General features: G+C 41.1%; 1 protein-coding gene and 1 non-coding gene across 3 annotated transcripts in view; one reads left to right on the forward strand and one right to left on the reverse strand.

The window, feature by feature from the left end:
- Positions 1-197: 197 nt before the first annotated feature.
- TRNAR-ACG (transfer RNA arginine (anticodon ACG)) lies at positions 198-270 on the reverse strand. Its single transcript has one exon. It is a non-coding gene; the product is annotated as a tRNA-Arg (tRNA).
- A 249-nt stretch (positions 271-519) lies between these two features.
- Positions 520-19,179, forward strand: part of SACM1L (SAC1 like phosphatidylinositide phosphatase) — a 30,876-nt gene continuing 12,216 nt past the window's right edge. Inside the window, exons 1-7 of one of the 2 annotated variants that reach the window (XM_062625332.1) lie at positions 520-704; positions 7,761-7,858; positions 9,400-9,474; positions 11,744-11,871; positions 12,876-13,025; positions 15,276-15,335; positions 17,346-17,379. In XM_062625332.1, the coding sequence (XP_062481316.1) occupies positions 652-704; positions 7,761-7,858; positions 9,400-9,474; positions 11,744-11,871; positions 12,876-13,025; positions 15,276-15,335; positions 17,346-17,379 (598 nt within the window). In that variant the 5' untranslated portion in view covers positions 520-651. The remainder of the gene's footprint in view (positions 705-7,760; positions 7,859-9,399; positions 9,475-11,743; positions 11,872-12,875; positions 13,026-15,275; positions 15,336-17,345; positions 17,380-19,179) is intronic. The other variant, XM_062625330.1, reaches the window with a different exon arrangement.

The following is a 19,179-nucleotide window of genomic DNA, read 5'->3' on the forward strand; positions in this document are numbered from 1 at the left end:
ATGGACACACCCGTCTGTAACGCACATCCAACCCCGGGATGCTTTGTAGGGGTCTCCAGAGCACCCCAGATGTGCTGGGCACATAGGGAATGCCAGACTGGGTATATGCAGGAGGGGGGAGGCTGCCCAAAAGCGGAGGGGGTGCAGGCAGCACCTCAGGGAGTGGATGATGAACTCAGGGATGGAAAAAGAGCAGCCGAGCCAGCCAGGAGTCGAACCTAGAATCTTCTGATCCGTAGTCAGACGCGTTATCCATTGCGCCACTGGCCCCGCTCTGCGAACGGGTGCTGCCCACACACACTTAGGCCCCGCAGGGGGCAGCCAATTCAGCGTGGCCTCCTCACCTAAACCCCACCCTCTCGGGCGTGGCTTACCGCCGCGCTCGCGCACTAGCCAATCCCCGCCGCTTCCTGCAGCGCGTCACCGCTCCGGGGGCGGGGTCAGAGCGCGGCGGCTTAGCCAATCGTGGTGCGAGCCAGTCAGCCCAGGCCCGCCCCCTTCCCCTACGGGCGGCGGCGGTGCTCGGCAGTGCTCCTGCGGCCGTTTGTCCTGCGTGGGGCTCCGTCCCTCAAGGCCGGGGGCGCCTCAGTGTGGAGGGGAGGGAGCGGCCGGGAGTAGACGCGGAGCCGGGGACCGTAGGAGGGGCACCGAATGGCGGCGGCGGCGGGAGCGGCGGCAGCGGCGGCCTATGCCAGCCTGAAGCTGTGAGTGACCCTCGGGGGGGGGGGGGGCGGTCTGTCACCGAACGGAACCGGCCGTTGGGACAGCGGTCGCTTGTCCCTTCCCCTCACGGACCCGGTGTCCCCCGGAGCCCAGTGGCGGCTCGTTGTCCGGCCCGGCCCTCGCTAAGCGGGTGCCCCGGCCTGTCCCACCCCGCCTTGGGGCCTCCCCGGGGTGGGGTAGGACAGGCCGGGACAGCCGGGTCAGCGCGAAGGGCTTGGCCCGAGGCAGCGGCTGCGTGCGGCGGCCCGGAGCGGGAGGAGGAGGAGGACTTTGGCCGCGGGTGCAGCTCCGCTCCGCTTTGACTGTCCATCTGATAGGACGGCAGCAGCGCAGCTCGGGTGTCGGTCTCGCTTCCCTCTGGGAGGCTGATGCGTACGGGTGCTCGGTGTGCTGGGCGCGGTGCGCTGCCCTGGGCACCGCTGGGCTCGCGGAGGAGGTGGTGGGGAGCCCCGGCTGCCGCCTGCTTCCTTCATAGGTGGTTGCTGTATACACCCGACCGCTGGTGCGAATGGAAAGCTTTGTATGTGCAATGTTTCCTGCCCGCAGAAGGTTCTTTAGGTGTGCGTACCCATCAGTCTCTTGCAGCACAGCTTTATTTTGGTGCCAGTTGATGATTTTGAACTTGTGGGACTCTCCTGTGTAGTGCCTACTGTGACTGCCCAAATAAATCCTTGTAAGCTTCTGGTGTAATTTATTTTCCTATTAAAACAAGGGGTTTAGGGGAGAACGTAACCCTTTGGGCTTGTACACTTGCTTCCTGCCTTTTACACAAGTGAAAGAAGTTGCATAACCAAAGCAATGCAAAGTTAAATCTGAAGATGCTGGCTGGATGAACCTTGTGAAAAGATGACTCTGGTTGGAACTGGATAATCCAAAGGTTCATCTGTAACTATTCTGTGATTCTGCGAAGCTCTTTGTGACTGTCTGAAGCCAACAGTGAAATGTCCTTGTGTGTCCTAAAGGCGTTCCCAGGCTTCTGACCTCTAAATATTAGCTTGAAAGTGTGTAATTGAGTTACTGATGCCATTTTCAGGCAGCAGGATCTGAAAGTGATTTTTAAGCCTGATTTAACTGTACTTAATGCTCTGTTAAGTTTTATTTGGCAGTCATATTTTGGATTCAGAGAAAACATCTGTAGGTCTTCCTTAGAGATCTGTATAAACAGTTTGTCATAACACCATTATCTGTTTAGAAATCACTGGGCTTCTTTCCTTATTTTGATTAGGTAGCTAAGTGAGGGTATACAGACACTGAAGACGATTTGAGGAGTAAGATCCTCAGGGATGGTTGAAAGTCTTGCTTATTTGGCAGAAAGCTCTTTTTTTTCCTCTTGTCACCTAAACAGTGTTTGTCTTTCTTTAAGCTGAACTTGCGATCTGTTTACCTGCAGAGAAGAAAAGGCGAGGTGTATGAGTTGTGTGACTTGCAATGCAGTCATTCCTACTGAGAGTCTCTTTAAGTAAAAGCACTTCTCTGCATACAGGCTGGTAAAGAATTGTCTCATTTAAAGTTTAATCATCACTAAAAGTAAGCTTTGATCTGTTTAGAACGAGGCTGTCTCAGATGTAGATAACGTGAGATTTTTTGCTCTATAAACCTGAAAACAGAATTGTTTTGCTTTCTGCAAAATGGGCTTTTCTTCCTGTTATTACAGTAAGCATCATAATGCCTATAGACTTTCTACCAAGCGTTTTAAGATACAGGACCGTGACTTGGGTGATGAGTCACCCTTACCAGTTGGCAAGGTCAAAGGAGAATGTTGTTCTGAGAGATCCAGGCTAGACTCCAGTGTGGGGGTTTAGTGGTGACAATGTTTTGGGGTTTTAACTGACTTCTCTTTCTCTCTATGAAAAGGTCATATTCTGCAGCTCATCTCCTCTGGGTGGTTTGGTGGCCCTGTGTGGAGCTTCACTGCTTGTAGTGCTCCGCAGGGTCCCATTTGGTATATTCAGTACCAGATCCTAGCTCTCAATGCAAACCTTGTGTTTTCCATGTTATCAAAAGTAGTGACTCAAGCCTTGACCAGTGTCATCATTGACGTTCAGGTGATACCAGTAAAAATGCTGATGGCTGATGTCTAATGTCTGCACTGCTGTTGGTGCTAATTGTGTTACACCAGCAGTTACTGGGGAGAACTGCTAACCTAAAAACTGTTACCCATAGATCTCATCTATGTCACTGCTATTCTTACTTAGCTTCCTCTTGTAGCCTCAGGAACAAGTTGTAGATTCAAGCAGCTATTACAGGTAGCAAGCTACTGGATGGTAGTAAAGCTACCAGTCCAATTCACCAGTAATTTGGGGAGAGGTCCAAAAGTACAACTTGTCTTTGTCTTCTTTTGTTTCTTGTTCTCTAAACTGAGTTTGGATAATACTTCTAGAAACAACAGTATGCATCTTTTTTTTCCTGCTGAACTAAGAGGCTTTCACAGTGAAGCTCAGGGATGTTGTCTGAGGAGGGCATTAACTTGTGCAGTAAATTATTTGTCATCTTAAGCAAAACCTAACTGGGAATAGCCATTATAAAGCTATGCCTTTAATCCATGCCTTTTTTCTGGTATTTCCATTACTATTTTTCTTTAATCCTGGCATTAATCCCTTTCTTCTCCCTACAACAACTACTGCTCCATGGGAGATGTTCCAGTTCCTTGAGCTGTTTCTGCTTGAGGAGTAATATTTATGGTAGATGTATAATTAGCACACCTGCTCGCCTAGAAAATCTGGAATCTCCGGGGTGTTGAAACCATCAGTGTGTTGGCACTGTTACTTAACATGCTGTTGGGACTCTGCTTATACTAATGTCTTTCCTGTTACCTTGCTGCAGACCACTTTGGTATCTTGAGTACAGCAAAGCCATTGCTGCACAGTACAGGGCGTGCTTTTGGCTTGCTTTATTATAGTATTTAGAGGTTGACATCGAAGAGATTCCTGCATTAAAGCAATGTTAAGTACTTATGGTGAAATAATCAATTACTGAAGTAAGGGTTTGGCTGTTGAGGCCTAGAAGGCTTAAGTGGTATTGAGTGAAGTACTATCTTTAGTTGCCATTAGAGCACAGTGGGTCTTCTTTCATGCAGTACCTGAACATAGGAGTATTCTTGTCTGTAATATCAACCCAATTAAAATGTGGGATGCAATTCTGTATCACCTTCATGGTATACAACACTGCTTTGTAATCCAACTAACGAAGTGAAACTTCACAACAAATACACAAATAAAAAGTACCACTATCTCACTTAACTGTAAATTAAGCTGACTTTACACTTGGTGTAAGCAAGCAGTGGTTGTTGCTTTTCTTCTCTTTTGCCTCTGTCTTGGGAATCACGCTTTTTTTTCTTTCTCACCTTTGTACTGTAGGAATTAAATCTATTGAGTAAGTTGCTTTACCTCTTGGCAGCAGTCCACACAATTCAGTTAGAGATGACTTCAAAATGAGATTCAAGTCACCTTCAGTAATATTTGAAACATGAATTTGGTGATTGCAGTTCTTTAATACCTTCCCTTTTCTAGAGTATCAGGAATTACATTATCAATGTCAAATATTTCCATTTATCACTCTCTTTGTTCTTTAGCAACACAGAGAAATAGGCCATGGTAATGGTGGTCAGGGAATTTTTGTATTTAAAATAAAAGTGAATGAGAGGAACTCAAACTCGGTGAAGACTTTATATGCTGTAAAGTTGTAACGGAAGCAAGATATTGCTGTTAAGAGTTCCTGGTGTTTTGGATGCTTACAGACAGCAGTGACGACGTAGCCAAGGAGCAGGAAGGTTCCAGTGTCAAATATGAAGGTTATACAAAAGCAGAATATAGCCTGGTGTATGAAAAGCAGTTTCAGAAGTAACTACAGACATTATGGGCTTCTGGAAAACACTGATATTGTTATTATTATTATTATTATACTAGCACTTGGACTTCCATCTTTTCCTTATTTCATTAGAAGAATAGACTTAGTCTGTGCTTTCTAGTCATTGTGAGTAATCCTTCTTTCAGCACTTAATATCTCCTTCTCGGATCAGTAAAATAAGCGTTTGTGTTGTCTTTCTAAGCTTGTGAACAGCATATAGACTTGGTACTGAGGATGGTCTGTGGGAAAATACCATTCTTGTATGCAGTGCTCCTCAGCTTCTTTCCTGAAAGAGAAGTGGGAGGCAATCATCTCAGTTACCATAGTCTTAATGGTTGAAAAGGTCATCTAAACAAGAATGAGACTACTAGGTAGGTTTGTATATCTGCATTTGGGCTGAAACCCCTTAGAGATCCCTCTGTTGGAATCACCATAAAGTTATTTCTCTTAACTTCACAGACAGCTGTTAGAGCTGCCAGTTTGGTCCCTTGAACTGAAACCAGGAATCACTTGACACTTTTGCCACCAAATCCAGTCTTGGAGCCAACTGTGGAAAGGAGGATTTTGATTGCAAAGCTTGCTTTCATGTATGTTGATGGTAAAATGTAGTTTAAGCAAAGTTAGAAATATACAAGCGTTGTGTAAGTGGAGATAAAGGTGGTGATAAGCTTTTAAAAGGGCAGTCAATGGTAGTGGCAAGAAACAAAATACGGACTAGGGTTTGAGAGAGAGAAAAGCAGGGGGCTGGTCTACTGAAGCAGGGCATATGGCACATTGGGAAACCAGGTATAATTTGCAGTGGCAGCCTTAATTCTCTCCTTTTTCTTAACTTATGGTGAGGATAACAGAATTCACGCTTATCAGGGAGAAATTATTACTCTGGAGTGTAGTAAATATAAAGTCTGTTTACATGACAAATATTCTGTGCCTGTAAGCTTTTTCCCAGTTGTTTGAAACGGGCTTTAACTAATACGCAAGTAAGTCAGTGCTGAGGCTGTAGGACAGTCATGGCCATTTGCACTTTCTAATAAGAAGAGCAGCTTTTAAAACTACTGATCGTGGATAGGAATGCTCTGTATGGCCAGTGTAGGTGTCTGTGTTGTCTTCTCGATAGAGTATTCAAAAACTGAAGCTACTACTTTGGACGCTTCAACTTATTTGCTTAATGTAGATGAGGAAGAATGCGTAAGCATCTGTATTAAAGGCATAACCGGTCTAATATGAAACTTTGCAGTGTCTTTTCCCCATTTTCAGCTGGATTTTTCTGTATCAACTGACCTCCCAGAAAAAGCTGACTGTTCAGCTAAACCAGTGGAAGTTAAGTAGCTGCAGCTTGCTTTAGGTGGAAAAAATGCCTATTACTGTCTCCTGCCAACAATCGGTAGGCTTCTGACTGCATCTTAAATAGTATAACCTGATTTTAGATTCTTTAACAAACGGGGGGCTTATGAATGTCCTTAAGCTTGTTCTATCTCTGTAAGCTTGTTCGCCATTCACTGTAAAATCAGTTCCCATTATCGGTATGAAACCCCCTTAGAGAGCCAGGGGTGCATATGTGCACTTCATCCAAAACAAACAGGCAAAGCAAAGTAGGAGCTTTAAGGCTTCAGTGTACAACAAACTCCATGTTTGTATTTCGAACTCTGATGGCTTTAGTTTCAAGGATCCCTGCCCATAGCAGGGGGGTTGGAACTAGATCATCTTAAAGGTCCTTTCCAGCCCAAGCCATTCTGAGATAATGCATTTTATAAGTATTCATGAAAGATTAAGAAAGCTGATTTAAAAAGGATACGTGGTGTGTTTCCCTTTTTAGGACACAGACTGATTTTTCTTTGAAGAAGTTAAATGACCTGATGAACAGGATTGCTTTATGGCCTATTGTGGTGGTTATTTTTTTCAGTTCAGTTAAGCATTTGGACTTCTCTGTCTGTCCTCTACTTGTGCAGAGAGGTTGTAGGCTCTCTGTCCTTAGGGAGTGCCAAAACATTCCCAAAGAAATAGGGTTTAACTTTCAAGTTGGATAAACTTTGAAGTTGGCCCAGCTTTTAGTGGGTGGAAGGTAGGGTGTTAGACGTGTTAAAGGAGGTCTTCCCGATCTCTTACAAAGGAGTTTTATGATCTAAATTAGGGTTCTGATTCAGCTTTCTGATGGATTAAAAAAGAAGAGATGTGAAAAAATGCAAGAGCTATTTAGGGAGAAGGAGCCTAAAAATACCTATCCTGTAGAGTGAGTTTCCAGAACAAGATGCTTAAAACTCTGATCTCATGTCTTGTCAAGCCTTAAACTAAGAGAACTCATTATGAAAGTTAAGAACACTAGTTCAAGAGTGGGTTTATTGTTTGTTTAGCATTGCCTGTGTGCAGCTACAGGTAATTCCTGTGTAACTCTTGTGTTGTTGCACAGTGTAACGTGTCTGGCTTGCAGGTATCTCAACAGGTGTATTTTTAAGGAATATTGTTGAAAACTGTGTTTAATTTTATGGCTAGCATTGTACTGCATTGAGTTTTCCTGAAGAGAAAGGTAGCTATGAAATCTGAACAGGATGTCAGTGTGTCTCCAATAGGGAAGATACAGGTTACTCCACAAGTGTTACACAGACCTGCTAACAGATCTGCTAACACTGTCACACTTGCTTCAATAAACTAGTCTGCCACTTTAGCTTTTCCGTTTTCCCTATGTCGTTTCCAGTGGATTCTTACAATACTTCAAACACACTAATGTGAAACAGGTGATTTTATCACTTTGGAAATGATTTTTGTGTCTGTTAGACTTGTATCAGGGACGTGGTACATTAGTTTCTGATATATTAGAAAGTGCTTGGCTAAACTTCTGATTTTGAAGTTTGCTTTTGGCTTGTCAGACTTCCAAGTGAGGTAGTTCAAGGTTATATGAGTTGAAATGGACCACTGTGTACATAAACTCCCTTTCATGTCTCTGACTTATAGTAATAACCAAGAATTAAGATTATTAAACAGATGGTGGGGTTTGCAATACCTGATTAGCTTGACTTGGTTTTTTGCATTGTCAATATCAGTGGCTGTTGGGAATTAATCCAGTGAGAATTTGGGGGGGGGGTTGCAGCTGAAATGAGGTTTAAAATTTCTTACTCTGTCTTCAGGTGCTGAAGAATAAATAAAGCCAAAATAAGTGGTACTAAACACATTTCTTCTTCCTATCCATTCTCTTAAAGGCATGTAACACCAGAGAAGTTCTATGTGGAAGCCTGCGATGATGGAGCAGATGATGTGCTTGCTATCGATAGAGTCTCCACAGAAGTCACTCTTACAGGTACTCCCCTCACCAGCATTTCACAATACAGGCTTCTTCATCCTTTTTGTTTTGTTCTAGGCACTCCCAGAAGATCTTCAGCACCTTGAATTGATACTGGGAGATTTATCTTTAGTTACTGTTTTAAAATAGTACTTTGCATTCCATCCTGTAAATAACTTTGTTTGAAATGCTTTTTGCTGTGGGTAACCAGGGTGATAGTGCTTGCCTCTTTCTTTTTGTAAGACTGCCCATCATGACAGTAAAATCTGAGTCATTCAAGCTAGTTGGGATTGGTGCTGGAAGTCCCAAACATGGGAAGTGCTGAACACTGGGCTTCTGCAGCTTTTGCTAGATTCTCCCAGTGCTGTCTTTCAGTACTGAAACATGAATTCTCATAAAGCCTTTACAAACAGCAACAGTAAAAAAAAAACCCTCACTGTAAATTTAGTTCTGTGCTGGAAATCTGGATTCAAATGTCAGTGCAAGTAGTGTTGAGCATACTGATGCTGAGGTCTTCAAAATGGTACTTTATTAAGAATGTGAAATTAATGCACAAATTCAGTCAAAGAACTTGAATTAAATGACAACGTGAAATTAAGGCAATGAGTGACTTCCTCCTCAGTGCTTCAGGAGTTTGTACCTTAGCATTACTAATACATAAACAGACAGAAATGCTGCAATAATACTAATACAAAAGCAGTCAGTCTCTTATTGTGTATCTTGTGTACTTCATGTAAGAGGAGTGTGCCCATCCCACTGGTAATTTTTGTTGTAGTAAAGTATTTCAGTTTTTCCTTCAAAACTCTTTAATATAGTCATCCCTAGTCTTTTGTGAGTTCACATCTCTTCTCATGACTGGTGTTTTATCAGATGAGCCTGAAAGGTATTTAAAACGAAGGAAAATACATGTGCTGTCTTTCTCTGTTCTCCAAGCTCTGAGAAAATACCTAACTCTGATTTAGTTGTTTTGTGTTTCTTAAATTTCTCTATTGTCCCTTTTCTTACTCTAGAAATGTGAATAGAGGAAAGTTTAACAGGCTAAGACTTCTAATTGGTATTTGGATACCTTTTGGATCTCTTGGTATGTTGTTTGGAGTATTGTAATCTATGCTGTTCGTGGTAGTTTTGCAGAGATAGACCAAAAAGTAAACTGGGTCTCTGAGATGGAAATAGACTGAGGCTCAGAAGAAGCAGTCAGAAGAGGGAGGTTTGTTTGTCCTTGATGTCTAGATGGCTTCAAAATAAAAAGCTGCTGGAAGCTGGCAGGACAATACATTATTGAGTAGTTTATTTGCTATATTGTCATGTGAACAAGCTTGATTTTATTCATTTGAATGACTATTTTGATTAAACATAGAAATTGGGTTAGAATGGTTGCATATCCTTCCCTCACACCCCCCATCAGGCTTTGGAAATCTGATGTATTGCTGCTTAAACTTAAGACTAGCAAAACTTGAGATTTGACCAAGAAGCTTTGACAAACTACTTTAATAGTTTTTCCAGTATAGGCATGAAAGAAGCAGTCTGAAATTCTGATGCTTTTTTCTTTTGCTTTTCAGTCAAGAAAGATGTTCCCCCCTCAGCTGTTACAAGGCCTATATATGGTATTTTGGGAACAATCCGTTTGGTAGCAGGTAAGGAAAAGAGAACTGTGCTCTTTAAAAATACTTAAGCAATATATATTGCTGAAGAAGCTTTAAAGGCAAAACTAGTATCTTGGATACTTACCCAAGGTTACACTTTCATCAGTATGATGGCCTATCCTTGTGGCTGCTGGAGGATGGAGGTATCCAAATACAGTTGATCACAAACATTCATGTGCCTCTTAAACCAGTAGCTGCTCTAAAGGAAGGGTTAGCTGAAAGCTGGTTGAGTTTTAAGGCATAGATTTCAGAAGTGTGCAAAGAACATAACTTACTTCTCATAACTGTTTTAGTTGCAGGATTTGATGCAACAGACAAATACCGAGTTGTGAAGTTTGACTTCAAATCAATAATCCTGGTACAAAACTGAGTGACAGGGTGATAGATTAGTAGATGCAGCAGTTCAAGTAATGGTTGTGTTCCAACTATCCTACATATATAAAGAAAACTCAGCATTAACAGGAAAAGGACAGACTGGAACAAGTCTAAATTTTAGACAGTTGTTGGATAAGGTAAGAATAAGCTGTCTGCTTTTTCTAGGTATGTCAGTGGTGTTCAGCTCTAAACAGTCACTGCCGCAAATAAACCTGATGTGTAAAGTCTGAGCTTCCAGACTTTACATCTGGAGAGTTTTATTCAGTATGCATGCTCCTTATTACATCATTTTTCAGACTACTTTAGTCTCAAACTCTAATAAAATCTATATAAAAGGTCTTTTGAATAGCAACTTTTGAATAGCAATTTATGAATTGCTATTCAAAAGATCTTTTGTATAGACTTTATGAGAGTTTGAGATTGAAGTAGTCTGAAAAATGATGTAATAAGGAGCATGCATACTGAATAATGTCTCCAAACATAGAAAGGATTTAAGCTCACTCATTGCAGTATTCTCAACCAAAGTGAAGTATCATTGTGTTAAATGCAGTAAACTTCTGACAGGGTCTTAAACTACTGAATTTTATATGCTCATATTCTAAAGAATTGTGGATTTTGTAGAGTAAGAGCGATATAATGGACACCTGTGTCTTAGGTGCTTGGCAAGATCTGACTGTTTTAAAACTGAAGTACCCCAAAGGGGAATTTTCACAAATTACAGGCTTGGTAATGACTGAATATTATATAAAATATAGAAGTATGCAACTTACTAAAATAGCCTTTTTCTTTCCATCCCCAAAGCTTTGCAGTGATTGTTTATATACAGCTGTTAAACTAAAGATAATAGCAGTTAAAAGTAAATGATTTTGTGTTGTTAGTAAACGATATCGTGGTGTTAGGTAGTTTATCATCTGTAAAACTGGTTCCATATCTAGCAATGCAGCATCTTTGGCAAACATAAATATTCTTCACCTATTTACAGTGTTAAGGGGGAGGGGGGAAATTGCTGAATTAATATCTGAAGCGCTGAAGTCTCAAACAGAAGGTTGCATGCGCAAATAGGAAAAGGCATTGAAAATTTATATCAGATGTATCTATTCGTGCAGCTTCTTTGTGGCATAGCTGTGGATGGAATGTGCTGCTTTTATAAGGTGTCTGGATGCTTCTGACACACCAGCCAAAAGCAATACTTATAACTTGGGATGCAGACATGCTAGAGCATTTCTGAAGTGCTTAAATCATCCAAATAAAAGGTATAACACCAGTACAAAAGCGTACTAGATTTGGGGTTCTGTGCTTCTGCATGGAAAAAAAACCCTTGCTGTTTTGCTCCATGGAAATTGTAAGTAAGCATTTAATGGTTATAAGATGTAGATCATGAGACATTTTTATCCATCAGTATCCAATTTGATAAAGTTTTCTTTTTCTTCAAAACCAAGCTGGCACTGAAATATGATAGGTAGAAATAAGAGTATGTCGTGTTTACCAGCAAGTGTAAATCAATTGCTTTGAGTGACCTGTCCTTATTATGTTTTTTTTGCTTTGTTACTTATGCAACCAGGAAAACACTGAACTTCCTGTCAAATTATTAAAAGGAGCCCCCCTTCTCTTTACTCCATTTTGAACCTGTTAGGATAAATACTTTTTTAGGATAAGATGAATAGGGGTTTTGGGTTCTGAAGCATGCTTCTTTTCATGCATTTCAGACTTGCTCAGTGCTTTCTAGGTGTAAGTCCTAGGTGTAAGCTGAAAAAACCTCACCCTTTCCTATTGGTTTCAGTTTTCTGGTTATAGTTCTATAGTTATACGGTATGGTTGTAGGCTCCTTTTCTTAATATGTGCATCTATTTATGGGGTTTTTAACTTTGTTCTTTCTGATTTACAGGCACATATCTTATTGTAATAACAAAAAAGAAAAAAGTAGGTGAGATTTTCAGCCATGCAATCTGGAAAGCAACAGACTTTGACATCCTCTCCTACAAAAAGACCATGCTGCACTTAACTGATATTCAGGTAGGTGGATTCATGAGGGGATTGTGGGGGGGATTGTCTTATATTAATGTCCATTATCACAGGACCTAATTTGATGAAACTATGCTCTTTGAGCTACACTTTTTTTTCTGCTTTATTCGGGTTGCTGTAATTGGTGCAGTAGTTGGATATAGGGGAATATAAAGCTGTGTCATTCAAGATAACAAGCTCACATTGTGCAGTTTTGAATATCATCCCCAGAGTTTGTTCTGCATATTGTGCATTTTTTCACACTGCTATGATGGTACACTCTTGTCTGTGCTGTTCCTGTTAAATCTTTCTCACAGCTTTGCCATTCTGATAGCCCCTATGATAAGCTGCCTTGTTGTTATCTAACTATCTGTTTTGCTTAATTTATGGAATTGTTCCATTACATAATTACCCAGCAGGGAAGAATTGATTTTTTTTTTTCCTTTTTTTTGAGAGGGAGGGAAAGGATGGAGATTCTATAAAATAGTTGTGTTTGGGCTTGATAGAGAGTAGATAAGGTGTCTAACCAGTGGAGCTGAAAGGGAATATGATGCTCTTCCAGGAAAGGAATGAGGTTAATCAAAACTTGAACCAAACACAGATTAGTTAGTGGGGTAATCCTGACAGTAAATTGTAGCCTTTATTTGCATTGCCATCTCATTTGGCTTTTTGAATGGTTTTCAGGCAAACTAATGTCTTCCTTTTTGCTTGGAAGTTGCTGATATTAGTTTAATATCAGTAGCTGTTTACCTCACAGGAGACTGTTCTCTGCTCTCCACTGTTCTTGTAGAATTGGGCTGCAGTGTGCTAGCTGTCAGTTATCAGTGAACTGTTAGCAAAATTGCAGTCCCATGGTTTTATTCTGTGGTAATCTCTGAATGATCTGGATGTCATGTGCTAGCACACTAGCAAAGTTCATCTCGTCACTTCAGAAAGTAGCAGGAGCTTGTAAGAATAAGATATTTCAATGGTAATAAATGAGAGCTCTTCTGTCCTTTTTTTTTCTCATTCAACAGTTGCAGGACAATAAAGTATTTTTATCAATGCTCAATCATGTCTTGAGCGTGGATGGATTTTACTTCTCAACAACATACGACCTAACGCACACTCTCCAACGGTTAGCCAACACGAGCCCAGAGTTCCAGGAAATGAGCCTCCTAGAGAGGGTAAGGATATACTTCTGCTTAGTGCCTGTGTCTCGGACCTTGTCAGTCAGCTCTGCATGGCTTAAGTTTCATTTATGCAGCTGATGTTTAAATGATGTCAAAAAAAAACCTAGCACAAACTAAAGGAAACTTTATGTAAAGTTTAGGATGATATTGCAGAAATCCATGGTCCTGTTACACTTGAGCTGAAACCTTCATTTTTATCTTTTACAATCAATTAGTATGCTAAGTGGTAGCAGATACTGTTAAAGCATTTGTGATCTTCTGTTATGCTATAAATGGCTTTACTATTTAAATCAGTAATTTAAACTAGTGAAACAGATTTACATGTTGCTTGGATGCAAATCCTTATAACTGAACTAGAAAAAAATAGCACTGTTGCTGAACTGTAACTAAACTGTCCCTGTGAGCTGGTCAGTTGGGTTGTGCTGGGCCGGTTCTCTGGGAAAAAGAAACTGAGAGAGAGACAAAAAAGAAGCAGTGAGTCAAGTTACAACTTGAGCTTGCTTTGTACCTTGCTTAGGACATGAGTGGAAACTGATGGTCTATAATGCTTCAGTACACAAGTCTGTTCAGCACTGTAGCATTTTATCAGAACTGTTAGGTTTTGTGGCTGAGCCCTAACCCTTTGCCCAAAAGTGGATTAAATGGCACTCAACTTCATACTCTGTTCTAAGATCATATGGAACTGAACTGTGGGGTTTATGCCTGTTGGCCTTGGGATGTATTCTGTCTAAACCAGGCCTATTCCTTATGTTTAAAGTGAATTTAATATGCTGCTTTTGTCTTAATGATACCAGCCAAACACATTTGAGCTTGAAATTCTCTGGTGCTTCCAGAGATCCAGAATCTTTCCTCTGGTAGTGTGCTGTATTGCAGCATAAATCAGGTCCAAACTGCCTAGACACTGAATACTGAAACCTTGGAAATCAATAGCACCTCTTCTCCCTTTGCCGAAGAGGTGGCAATGGAGTCACAAGAAGTTGCTTCTTAAATACTGAAACTGTCTAAGCTGGGGCAGCAGCTTTTCAAAGATTAAAGAAATCAATTTGGAAATCAGTTTATACTTGGACTGTCTTGTGTTCTGTCACATTCTGTCAAATGCTGTTCTGTCAGCGATCTTGCCAGGGAGACCGGTTGCCGACATGAAATGATTGGTTTGACTTAAAATTGAGGCATTTCAGAAGGTTGTTTGAAAGGCAGAGCACAGTAAAATAGCATCAGGCTTGAGTGAATTCAGATGTTAGAAGGTTAAACCAATTTTAGTGTAATTTCATGCTCGTCGTTGCAGTATAATGGCTTAACTTAATGGCTGATGGCAATTTTGGGCATCTCCAGTTCAATTCCACAAGAGGAGATTGGCCTGGGTATTTTTGGTTTCTTACTTGCATGTGTTTGAGTGTTTTAAAAGAGTACTGGTAAAAGGAAATGGCCGCAGTATAGAAGCACCAAAGCTTTGTATCTTGCTCTTTCACTAGTTCAAGATACTGTAAAAAGGATCTGAACGATTTCTGACAGATAGCTGTATTTCTTGTTTTCTATTAGACAAAGGAATGTTGCAACACTGAGCTTGAATTAACCCTTATCCTGGGTGACTTATTGTCTGCCTACCTCATCTTAAAGTTGAGATTTATTCCAGAGCCTGCCCTATGTTCTGCAGCAAAAGTCACTTTTGTGACTAATCTGGTGGCTTTCTGGAATGTGCTCAGCAACCTGCTCGAGACCCTTTTGAGGTGAATTAGACATAGGAAATACATGAAGAGGGTTATTTATGCTGCAGAATATAAATACTGGCGTCTTTTAAACTACAAGTATTGTATAACTTCCAGTTCTCAGAACTGTTGATTATTGCATACAGAACTCCATGCATTTTTACCTTCTGCCCACTTTGAGTATTACCTCGCTACTGTAGTTACAATTTCAGAGCACTTTTCAAGGCCTGCTTACTTAGGGCACAGACCAGAATGTTGGTCTGATGCTGCAGCTCAGTTGTTAGCAGTTAAGAATGCCTCGAGTGTCAGGCAGCACCCTGAAAGATTGGAGAGAATTGTGCTTCTCTTAACTGTTTTGATTTTATTTATATTGTAGATGAGGATAGGAAGGATACTGACGGAAGAAGGACATTCCATCTCCATGTACATCTGTTCCCCTAAACTTGTGCAATTCGTGGATACTATGATATTGCTTTATGCTGGATTATACAGAACTGACAGTCTCTAAAAACCTGTTGGCTTTTTTTTCTTGCTGCAGGCAGATCCACGGTTTGTGTGGAATGGGCATCTTCTTAGAGAATTTGCTGCTCAACCAGAGGTAAACACTTTGTAATGATGGTATTAATAGAGGATGAATATACTTTTGCTCTAAATATGCAATAGCTTCCTGTAATTAGGCCTCTTATTTCAGACAGCCAGAATCTAGTATAACGTGGCTGTTCATCTTCTAGTTCAGCACAGTTACAGTCTTTTGCTTTCAGACTCCCAACTTTATGTCAGTGTTCTCAGTACTACCTGTATTAAAGCTGGCTCTTGAAAATGTCTGCTGTTGAAGATGCTGTGCTGACACCATACTTGTCTAAACCAAAGGGGAAGTTACACTACACAGCATATGCTTTTCAAGCTTTTTGAAGTTTAACTACTTATTTGTTAATAATCTATACTTTAGGTACAGGGAAGGCTCAGCTCATAACTTTTTTCCTAAGACTGGCTAGCATCTTTCCCTGGGTGCAGTTTAAATTCCATTTGCTTAGTCAATAGGTCATAAAGCTGGTATTAAAAATAAAACTGATAGTTTAGAATCTTTAATTTTATGTTAAATGAAGACTAAGAGTAGTGTAACCTTTGAATTCACTTAGTCCAGCAAATACAAGGGCATGACCATGAACCATAACTGTAGTACCTCAATGGCCAGCCTGATTTAAGCTGCTTCCTGCTACATGTGGCTGTCAGTTTAAGGCCACAAGGATGATCAAGGGCTGGAGCACCTCCCATACAAAGGCAGGCTGAGAACATTGGGGCTGTTCAGCCTGGAGAAGAGAAGCTGCGTGGAGACCTCAGAGCAGCTTCCAGTGTCTGAAGGGGGCTACAAGGATGCTGGAGAGGGACTCTTCATCAGGGACTGCAGCAATAGGACAAGGAGTGATGGGGTCAAACTGTAACAGGGGAAGTTTAGGTTAGATCTAAGGCAGAAGCTCTGCCCTGTGAGGATGCTGAGGTGCTGGCACAGGGTGCCCAAGGAAGTTGTGAATGCTCCATCCCTGACAGCGTTCAAGGCCAGGTTGGATGGGGCTTGGGCAACATGGTCTAGTGTGAGGTGTCCATTCGCATGGCAGGTGTTTGGAACTGGGTGATCATAAGGTCTTTTCCAGTCCCAACCATTCTATGAAAACACACATCCTTCAGATGTGTGCTGAACTTCTCAAATTGTCTGCACTGCAGCAACCTTTTCTCTCTATCAGTACTTCACATTTATCGAACTGAATGACGCACTGCTTCTATTTCTGTCTCAGTAACCTGTGGAAACGTGCTCTTACATTAGACAGCACTGTTCCAAAAAGCTGGATTGTGCAGTGCTTCTGGAATGTGAAGATAGGAATTACCAAAGGGCTGTTGTGCATATTTTGGAGGCATGTGACTGGGTTATACTGTTTGAATAGTGCTATGCAGACAAAGCTTGGGAAATGAGAGAAAAGCTTTGGTAGGAACAGCAAAGAAAGCTAAGTGTGGCTGGTTTATGAAAACAGATGCAGAAGGCAAAACACAGGTAGAGAAGGGAGATAACTGATAACTGAGGGGAAGCATGAACTGCTACTGACTACAGGTGGCTTGCTCTAGCAACAGTTTCAGGTAATGACTTGTGGCATTTCTGACTTCCAGTATTAGAAAATCTGAATTTTAAATTTTCTTGAAAGACCAAGTTATTCAGGAGCGGTAGGATGGGAAAAACACTGGAACAAGCATTTCAAGTATGAATCACATAGATACATTCCTGTGTTGTTGACTGTCTCTACTTACATCCTGCTGTGGAGGTTCAGCAAATATCATAAGGTATTCAGTTTGTACTGCTTTATATCTGTCATGTTTGTGGAACAGTGGATGCCACGTGGAGGAGGACAAAAGCAGCTTGAGGTTTTTTGTCATGGTTGCTTAATTAGGATTAGGCTCTCACTTTTTCCCTGCTGCTAATAAGGATTACTTATATTGCTGTCTTCCTCAAATGTGTCTTTCTTGGAAAGAATTACCACACCCAAACCAAAAATTAAAGGCCATAAATGGCATCAAACTATCACAGAACTATTTTTAACATGTATTATGTGTGTTTCAGATCCATAGGTTTGCTACGCCAGTGATGCACGGATGTATCCTTTTGTAAGGGTGATTATGGGAATCTAACAGCAAAGTAGTTGCTATTGAGGCTGCTCAATTGGCTGTGTTAGCAACTATAACATAGACCACAATGTCAGAATGAGGTTGTAGTTTGTTCAGATGTGAGCATTAGATATTGCTTGTTAGCCCACTCATGTTAATGTGCTTGAATATTCTGCCTTTAAGGCTCTATGTACTTAATTTTACAGGTGTGATTTCCATAACTATCTGTCAATGAGATTGAAAGTTAAGATGAACGTGGCAAATGCTCTTGCATCAGCCTTAGTACTTATTATCTTGCTATAAGGATACACTCATTTAGCATCACTTTGGATATAAAATAAGGGAGAACAGTTTTGACTTGAAGGAGTGATTATGGATGTTCCTGTTGATGAATAAAAGGGTAAGTTCTGCTGAAGGCTCCTGGAATGCTTCTCCTAACCAGCTGCTTTTCCTGCACTAACGCTTAGGGTAACAGCCATTTTAGCAAAGCAGTCATGAGTCTATTTCTGAGAAGGGGTGTATGCTGTGAGTAAGCCTAATGCTTTCTGGAAGCAGTGTTCCTTGTGTAGCATGTGATCAACAATAAGTCCCAGATGCTTGTGCACTGGCAGCATGAAAAGGACTGGCAAGGCTGGATAGAGCAGCTCATGCCACATTCTCCTTACGTCTTCCATTGCAAAGGTCCCTCAGGTGTGTGCAGGGAACAGCTTCCAGATGGGATCAGTTGTTCTGGTAGGACTGTTAGCAGCTGGCAGATCTCCAGTCCCCTCTCCTGTGACTTCATTTAATGGAAAATGTCATGAGAGTAGGTGGAATGGCAAGGAAAGATAGCAAAAGGGAACTGTCAAAGCAGCCCAGTCCTTATCCTGCAGGTCCTGGGTGGAAGAGTCTGGGTGGATTGCAATTAACACCTTTCTCTGTCCTATTTTCACTGTATAAGTAATTAGCATAAGTTATGTATGTATTGCAGTAATTCTAATACTAACCAAACACCTTTAGAGAACCTATGAATTCAGAGAAACTGAGTTTTTAGTGATGAAAATGCTGGGGAGTGCCTGAAGCAGAACTGGTACAGTGCCATTTCCAGTTACTTCAGTAAAATCAAAAATTCTTCCCCCCCCCACAAACTTAAATATATCTTGTTCATTTGGGGTCTTGCAGTGGTGAGAAATAATGGACTGACTTGGGTTAATCAAGACTTTGATCATCTAAGGCCTAAACTACATTTAGTATTTCCCTTGCTGCTCAAAAAACCTCCAGCCCTTCTAAAGAGCAGTAAGTCATGCCTTTTCCTTTTATCTGTGTGCAAGTAGCCAACAGCAAGATGCCATTTAAGTTGAGACAGAGACTGCAGGTAGAAAATGGGCTGCTTATAGAGGTAACCTTTCTTGCAGGGGACTGTTGGCTGTACGTGTGTTGAATTAAAGGGGTAGGACCTGGCAGCAATATTCCAGGACAGCAGAGAAATAGTTCTTTTTCACACTCCAATTTATGACTTATGAGAAGATGCTGGATTATGTTGGACCGATTTGTATTGTTTTTTGGAGTTCTTTACAAACAGTATTAGCAAAAATACATACGTAAATCAAGATGTTGCATGTATGCAGTCAGTGTGCTTTTCAACGCGTTAGGTGCTCATATGTGGCCCGGCTGCTTTATGTCCCATTTGAATCATAAACGTAGAATCTAGATTTCCTGGTAAAATGGTCTATTTGTAAACGAGATGTATGTTCTTTTTATTTAACAACCTCGTACAAAGTACCTAAATTCCTCAAATAATAGGAGTCTGC

This window comes from Pezoporus occidentalis, unplaced genomic scaffold, assembly GCF_034315485.1.
Source record: "Pezoporus occidentalis ecotype Australia unplaced genomic scaffold, CSIRO_AGI_Poc_V1 ctg28, whole genome shotgun sequence".
Classification (NCBI taxonomy): domain Eukaryota; kingdom Metazoa; phylum Chordata; class Aves; order Psittaciformes; family Psittacidae; genus Pezoporus; species Pezoporus occidentalis.